The sequence below is a fragment of the Nannospalax galili genome, unplaced genomic scaffold (assembly GCF_000622305.1).
Source record: "Nannospalax galili isolate Female #2095 unplaced genomic scaffold, S.galili_v1.0 scaffold706, whole genome shotgun sequence".
Taxonomy (NCBI): Eukaryota; Metazoa; Chordata; class Mammalia; order Rodentia; family Spalacidae; genus Nannospalax; species Nannospalax galili.
Genome location: NW_008354694.1, coordinates 1,022,091 through 1,030,317, shown reverse-complemented (window position 1 = coordinate 1,030,317; position 8,227 = coordinate 1,022,091). Strand labels below are relative to the sequence as shown.

General features: G+C 50.5%; 1 protein-coding gene across 1 annotated transcript in view; it reads right to left on the bottom strand.

The window, feature by feature from the left end:
• Slc36a2 (solute carrier family 36 member 2) overlaps positions 1-8,227 on the bottom strand; it is a 36,304-nt gene that overhangs the window by 17,537 nt on the left and 10,540 nt on the right. The window contains exons 3-5 of the mRNA XM_029555415.1: positions 6,694-6,784; positions 5,945-6,039; positions 5,079-5,174 (exon numbers count right to left, since the gene is read on the bottom strand). Coding sequence (XP_029411275.1) covers positions 5,079-5,174; positions 5,945-6,039; positions 6,694-6,784 — 282 coding nt within the window. The remainder of the gene's footprint in view (positions 1-5,078; positions 5,175-5,944; positions 6,040-6,693; positions 6,785-8,227) is intronic.

Sequence of the window (8,227 nt, the reverse complement as noted above, 5' to 3'; positions counted from 1 at the left end):
AGTGATGTGGGAGGGCCCAGCCCACTGTGGGTGGTGCTACCCCTGGGCACATGGGCTGTGTTGCATAAAAAGCAGGCTGAGCCGGGGTCAGGGGAGCAAGCCAGTAAGCAGTGTTCCTCCATGGCCTGTGCTCCAGATCCTGCTTCCAGGTTCCTGCCCTGGATTCCTACCTTGGACTCACTGATGAACTGTGACCTGGGAGATGTAAGCTGAATAAACCCTTTCCTCCACAAATTGGTATTGGTCAGAGTATTTTGCCACAGCAATGGAAAAACAAACTACAACAGTCCTACACCAACACCCCGTCCTATCCTTCTGCACAATCAACAGCTGGGCAGTGAGGAGGGAGGTAACAACAGCTCTTTTTAATATTTTTTTTATTATTTTAACTTTATGTGTACGAGTATATTGCCTGCATGTATTTACGTGCACCCGTGTCTTGCAATGCCCTTGGAGGTCAGAAGAAGGCATTGCATTCCCTGGAACTGGAGTTACAGATGGTTGTTAGCTGCCATGTAGGGTGCTGGGAACTGAGCCCAAGTCCTCTACAAGAGCAGACATGCTCTTAACCACTCAGCCATCTTTCCAGCCCCAACAGCTCTTTTTATTTATTTGTTTATTATTTTATTTTATTTTTCTCCTCCAGTCAGTTCAGACTCCAATTCCCATGACCGGCATCAGCAGTCTAACCTGTGCAAACAGTGGGTGTTGCAAACAGTGGGATGTTATCACCGACGGCTGCCCACCCACTCACAGCCCAGCCTTTTGGCCCACGTAGAACCCTCACAGTACCTCCCTACTGCCTCATCACTAAACCCAACAGCTCTTTCTAAAAGATGGTTTTCTAACACCCCCACACGCATAGCACATTAACTGGCTGAGTTCCTTGTGTAAGCCATTGTCCCACCTGGCTCTGTGGCATTCTTTACGTCTGCCACTCACTGTGTGGGACAGCAAACACAAGGTGTTTATTGACTGCCAATAACTTGTAAAATATTTTCTCTACCATGTGTCAGACACTTCATTAGGTACTGAAGATAGATAGTAAGACAGGGCCCATTCCTCTGGTAGTTTTAGAGACTGGTGGACAGAAATTAGCATCGTAGAGGCTGAGGAGATGGTGCGGCTGGTCGAGTGCTTGCTGCACAAGCTTGAGGACCTGAGTTCTAGTCCCTAGCACCCATGGAGAAAGCCAGGCATGGTGGTGTGCCTATAATCCCAGCAGGAGGTGGAGGTGGACACATCCTCGGAGCTGGCTGGCCAGCCAGTCAGGCCAAATCAGTGAATTCCAGGTTCAGTGAGAGACCCTGTCTCAAAAAAATAACATGTAGAGCCGGGCGTGGTGGCACATGCCTTTAATCCCAGTACTCAGGAGGCAGAGCAGATCTCTGTGAGTTTGAGGCCAGCCTGGTCTACGCAGTGAGTTCCAGGCCAGCTGGGGCTACAAGGAGACCTTGTCTCAACAAGACCAAACAAACAAACAAACAAACAAATGTGTAGCATGATTGAGGGGGATGCCTGACACTGACCTCTGTCCTTCACACATGTGCACACACACATTCATGAGTGCCCGCCACAGACATATGCATGCATATATACAAACATGCACATACACATAGATGCTAAGAAATTAGCATTATAATATGGCCCCTAAGGGCTTGGTTAAAGAAAGGACATTGTGTTATAATGAAATTCATTAGTTTATATGAACATACACTCAAAAATAAGCATAGCAAAGGTTGTCTGTGAGAAAAGTCTCAATAAATGTGTAAATCTCAATAATGTGTCCCTAATCTTTATCCTAAGGGAGAGGGAGGAAGAGGAAGACAGGTGGGGAAGGAAGGGGGAAGGAGAGAGATGGGGGAGGAGAGGGAGACGAGAGAGAGTGAGAGAGAGAAAGAGCACGAGAATGAGAATTATGGACACAGAAGACAGAAAGAAGCCTTCTTAGGAAACCAATACGTGGCTGGGGAAATGTCTCAGAGACCCTGCCTGGATGAATAAAGTGGAGAGGGTGAGGATAACTCCCCTCATCAACCTCTGACCTCCACATGCATGCAGACACATGTGTACACCCCCAACATGTGCCCACCTGCATGCAAAAGCAGGCACACACACATATGCTCACATGCATACACACACAGACACACACACAAACACACACACACACACAATGGGAAAAAATACATGAGCAAAATACCTTTTAGAAGGGGAAAGAGAGGAAGTGGGAGAGAGAGGAGGAGGAGGAAGTGGGAGAGAGAGGAGGAGGAGGAAGTGGGAGAGAGGAGGAGGGAGGAAGTGGGAGAGAGAGGAGGAGGGAGGAAGTGGGAGAGAGAGGAGGAAGGAGGAAGTGTGAGAGGAGGAGAGAGGAAGTGGGAGAGAGAGGAGGAGGAGGAAGTGGGAGAGAGAGGAGGAAAGAGGAAGTGGGAGAGGAGGAGAGAGGAAGTGGGAGAGAGAGGAAGAGTGAGGAGGGGGGAGGAAGTGGGAGAGAGGAGGAGGGTGGAAGAGGGAGAGAGAGGAGGAAGGAGGAAGTGGGAGAGAGAGGAGGAGGGAGAAAGTGGGAGAGAGAGGAGGAGGAGGAAGAGAAGAAACGAGGAAAGCATTTTCTTTCAGGGAGCAGGTGGTCTTTGCCGCTGGCTGTGTGTGGAGTCTGCTGGCGGAGCAAAACTTAGGCCAGAAGGCACAAGAGCACGTGAGGAAGGGCAGCTGCCTGGACGAGACTGTGGCCGTCAGGGGAAGAGAAAAGGAAAACGCTCTAAGTTCTAGGAAGCTGGAACTTGAACTTACGGACCTTGACCATCATCTGCCGGGGCGGGGTGGGGGGAAATGGTCTAAGGCGAAGTACCTGGTTTTGACTTGGGACCCTCAGAAGGAGGAACAGCTTGCGGAAAAACGGAAGACACGACATGTTTGTTGAACTTGTAGTTTCTACAAGGAGACATGCAGGGGACAACTGTGCCTTAGCTGGGGCTGCTGGGTTGGATGAAGCTTTAAGGAGGCATCAAGGTTAGAAAGTGCGGTGGCAGAGGAGACCCAGAGAGCATCCCGCGGCACGCTTTTAAAAGTCTATTTAAAAATTTACATGTATGTGTATGTGTCTTGTGTTGTATGCCCATGTGTCTGAGGAGGCCAGAAGATGGAGCCAGATCCTCTGGAGATGGAGTTACAGGTGGCTGTGAGCTGTCTGCCATGGGTGCTGGGAAGCAAACTAACTCCCGCCCTCTGCAAGAACAGTAAGTGTTCTCAACTGCTGAGCATCGCTGCAGCCAGAACAGAGTCCGATAGCCACGGGGGAACCCAGGCAGATGCTGTAGGACGAGGGGAGGGAAGCAGAGGGAAGAGGCCAGCAGAGCCAGGCAGGGAGAGAAGACCTGTGCCCTCTGCTCCGGAACAGTCCCTAGGGTAAGGAAGGTGCAACGATGGGGTCTCTTAGGACCACGGTTGGAGGAACTTCAATAAAAGTGGAGAGACAGTAGAGACAGGACCGGGACCGGGAGGAAGGAGTGAATGGGCTAGCAGAGGAAAGTCAGAGGTGGTGGTCTCTTTCTTTTTCTGAATGTGCATGTGGTGTGTGTGTGTGTGTGTGTGTGTGTGTATGTGTGTGTTTGAAATAGATTAGAAGTTGACGTTAGATGTTTTCCTCAGTACCTCTCTACTTCATTTAGTTTAGTTTAGTTTTGTTTTTTTTTTTTTTTTTTTTTTTTGAGACAGGGTCTCACTATGTAGCTCTGTGTGGTCTGGAACTCATAGAGATCCACCTGCCTCTGCCTCCTGAGTGCTGGGATTCACCTTATTTTATTGAGTCAAGGCCTCTCACTGAACCTGGCGCTCACTGATTTGGCTAGCCCAGCTAGTCAGCTTGCCCCAGGGATCCTGTCACCACCTCCCAAGATTACAAGTGGGCCACCAAGCCTAGGTGGCTCTTACATGGATGTTGAGGATCTGAACTCTGGTCCTCATGCTTGTGGGCAAGCATTTTATCCCGAGTTACTTCCCCAGTGCCTGGCTCAGTCTCTGAGGCTCGACTTTGAGGGCCTGTATGATGGTGCCGACCTAGCTCACAGTTTGCACCTGTTATTTAAAGTCCCTACTGACTCACTGTAGGTACATAGTGGGCATTCTGTGATTATATTGACTAGATGTTGGGATGGTGGCTACAGGATGCCGTTGAGTCCACAAAGATTTATTCACCAATTTCATTATTATTTCATTATTATGGTTCTTTTGTTTGTTTGATTTGGTTTGGTTTTTTTGAGACAGGATCTCTTTGTACCCCCTGCTGGCTTGGAACCTGCTACTGAGACCAAGCTGGACTTGATCTCACAGAGATCCGCCTGCCCCTGCCTCCTGAGTGCTGGGATTAAGTCAGCGCTGGGATGTCATAGTGAAGGAGGCCCAGTTAACAGAAGGGGAGAAAATGGGGCAGGGAGGGAAAAATCCCCAAATGGAGAATGGGTTTTTGGGCCCCACAGTGAGCAGAAGGGCTGGAGGGGCTGTCCCTCCCTCTGGCCTCACTCGAGCTGCCTGGTCCTCTGTGCCTGTCACACAGCCCTGCTTGGCTTGGCATCATTGCCTCTGTTTGTCTCCCTTCCTGGCAGGTCCACCAGGCCCTGCCTTCTTTCCCCTAAGTGACTCCTTGTCTTGCGGAGTTATTTTCTGCAGAAACTGCCCCAGCAGAGCCACCCTCGGCCCAGAGCCCTCTGCCCAGCCGGTAGCAGTCAGAACTTCTTGATCATATTCACCCCGGTGGGCATTGCTTAACCTCGTTCTAAGCTGGCTGTCCTTCCCACTGGATTATGGGTAACGCAAGGGCAAAGCCTTGCTGTCTGTCTTGTCCCCTGTGGTGTTTCTAGGGATAAACGTGGCTTCATGGAAGAATGAATGGCCTTAAAGCTGCATCACGAAGGACCGCCCTGTCACCAGAGACAAAAGGATGGAATTGGCGATGTCACTGGCGAACCTCTTCCCTGGGGAGAGTCCGCCCTCTGTGCCACTGTGTTAGGGAAGAAGTTGTTCCCCACAGCTCTGCTGTCTCCTCCCACATCCTAGTCCATTTGGAACAAAGTGAAAACAGGTACCTTCCCCAGTGGGCGTGGCTTTGGAGCCAGGTGCTGGGACTGGCTTCTAGTCCATGCATCACGGTGTCCCCATAGTCCATGAAGGGCTTGTTGAGTCTGCAGGAGAAAGCACGTATGTCTTTGTGAGAGACAGCTGAACCTAAGATCATGTTATCAAAGTCAGGAGGCCAAGCTGGGGGGACGGCTCAGGGGTGAGGCACCTGATGTATGAGCATGAGGACCCAAGCTCAAACCTGAAGAACCCCTGTGAAAGCTGGATGCTGTAACAAGTGCTCATCTGTAATCCCAACCCTCCTACAGCGAGATGGGAGGCAGAGATGGGAGACTTTCTGGAAGCTTGTGGACCAGCCAGGCTGGCAGACACCAAGAGACCTGCCTCAAACAAGGCAAAAGGTGAGGACCCAGGACTGATACCTTAGGTTGTCCTCTGACCTCCACAGTGTGACCTCTACACAGACAGACCTACACACACACACACACACACACACACACACCACGATTTAAAAAGTCAAGAGATACAGAGCGAGGCCACCCAGGTTCAGGATGACTACTGTCACATGCCCAGGTGTGGCAGTTCCCAGACCCATGGCTCCCAATGAATGTTCAGGCAGGATTAGGCAAGGAGTATTCCCATCCATTATGTAGGTGAGTCAACCCGACAAGTACGAAGGCCTGATGGAGGACCCCTGAGAGCCACGTGCAGAGCCTCCCTGGAGGTCCCACCCTCAGTGAGCTTCTGCTCTTCTCCTTTCCTCTGCAGTCATGGAGAAGGTGAGCAAGGAAGGTCTCCTGATGTGTAGGACGTTTCTGGGATGTTCCCGAGCACCACATACCCGAGGGATTGACACAGGGCTCTGTCTCCTCACCTGCGGCAGAAGTGCTGGGCACACCTGACCAGGATCAGGATGTGCATACAGTGGCAGGGGATGAGGCCCATCATCAGCAAACTGAGCGGGCCCATCTGCATGCAGGTGCAGCAGGCAGGATTGAGGTGGGAGAAAAGAAAAGAGATGGCTTCATGCAGGACACTCTTGGAACAATTGGTGATGCAGATGCTGTTAAGGACTCAAAGAACTCTCTCTGTTCATTACATTTATTTACTTATTTGTGTGTGGGGTTTGCGCATGCTGCAGTGCATGTGTGGAGGTCAGAGGACAACTTCCAAGAGTCAGTTCTCTCCTTCCGCCATGTGGGCCTATGGAGCAAACTCAGGTTGTCAGGCTTGGCAGCAAGTGCCTTTACTTTCTAAGCCATCTCACTGGACCTTAAAGAACTTTCTAGAAAACTGATGTGAGTGGTCGTTTTCAACAGCAACAGCTATTCTTTCTAAAAAGCCTTCTCAAGAGGTACTCCCAAAAGTATGCAATGTGACTGCAATGGAATTTTGTGGTGGGAGTAGGAGACTCAGAATCCTGACCACATGTCCCCTTGATGGTCTCTGACATGACTTGTCAAGCCTGTGGGTGAGGCGGAACTCAGATCCAGACTCAGTGTTTGGACTTCAGCCTATGCTGGCTGCTTCCCTGAAAGACTGTCCACTGCAGGGTGTTTTAAACAATCGTGGCCTCTTCTCCTGCCCTTTCCTCCCACTGCCCCACCCAGCTGACCCTCTTACCAAGATGCCCGCATTCTTCACAGCCAGGGGAAGTCCCAGGATCCCTGTGCCCATGTTGCCTTTGACCAGGTGAATCAATGTCTGGAATGCTCTACAGGAGGAGGAGGACACGGTGTGAGGGTACATGAAGGGGGACAGCAGGGGATCCAGCAGTCGCACCTTCACAGCACACCAACACTTTGGTTAAGCTGGGCAGGTGAGTTTCTAGATATTTTGAAGTTCCTCTTGCCTAGTCTGGTACATCTGGGTCCCCTAAAGGGTGACCAGTCATCCTAGGGCATCCAGAATTGTTCTAACATCAGTAGCTCCTGCTCAGTCTATGCTACACAGCATTAACCATAGAATGCTGTGATTAAAACACTATGACCAAGGCAACTTACAGGAGGAAGAATTTGACTTTCTGGTTCCAGAGGGATAAGAACCCATCATGGCGGGGAGGCGTGACAGGAGGAAGCCAGAGTAGAAAACTGAACTCCTATCTTCAAGCAAGCACAGGAGGTAAGGCTATGGATTCTTACAGCCCATCCCCAATGATGTGCTTCCTCCAGCTAGATCACACCTCCTAGGGATTCCATAACCCTCTCCAAACAGTGCCACCAACTAAGTGTTCAAATACTTGAGCCTATGTGGGGAGGGGCACTTCTTATTCAAACCGCCAGAGCAATTTGATCAAGTAGGCAGTGATGCGGTCTTTAGTTTGCAGATGGAAAACAGAGGCACAGAGATGTTGCTTAAGTGACTTGTCCAGGGATATACTGGGGAGCCAGGGTTGGAAGCCAGGGCTACTTCAGAATCCTGTCCTTTACCTCTCCTGAACTCTTGGAGCCAAACCCAGCACAAGGGAGTAAAGAGATAGTCCTGCTTCATCATGGAGGAAACTGAGGCCCAGAGGCCAACTGAGTCATCAGTTGTGGTAGACGCAGGATGAGGTTCCAAGACAAGAGGGGGAGGTGGACAGGAAAAGTCACGAAGTCCCTATAACTTCTGAGAAAGCAGTGACCTGGGTCACCTGGGGACTGGTCTCAGGAGGGTTTGCTTTTTTATAGTCTAGGATATGAAATCTGAGGAATGACATGCCTTCCCCCAACCAAACCAAAACAAAGCCAAAACTCTCCCTTTTCTTGGTTATTATTTTTATAGCATTGGGAATCAAATCCAGGCCTTCTACATGCTAGGTAAATACTCTGTCACTGAGCTCTCTCTCTCTCTCTTGAGCTTCTGCTCTTCTCCTTTCCTCTGCAGTCACGGAGAAGGTGAGCAAGGAAGGTCTCCTGATGTGTAGGACGTTTCTGGGATGTTCCCAAGCACCACATACCCAAGGGATTGACACAGGGCTCTGTCTCCTCACCTGCGGCAGAAGTGCTGGGCACACCTGACCAGGATGTGCATACAGTGGCAGGCGATGAGGCCCATCATCAGCAAACTGAGCGGGCCCATCTGCAGGCAGGTGCAGCAGGCAGGATTGAGGCGGGAGAAAAGAAAAGAGATGGCTTCATGCAGGACACTTGGAACAATTTGGTGATGCAGATGCTGC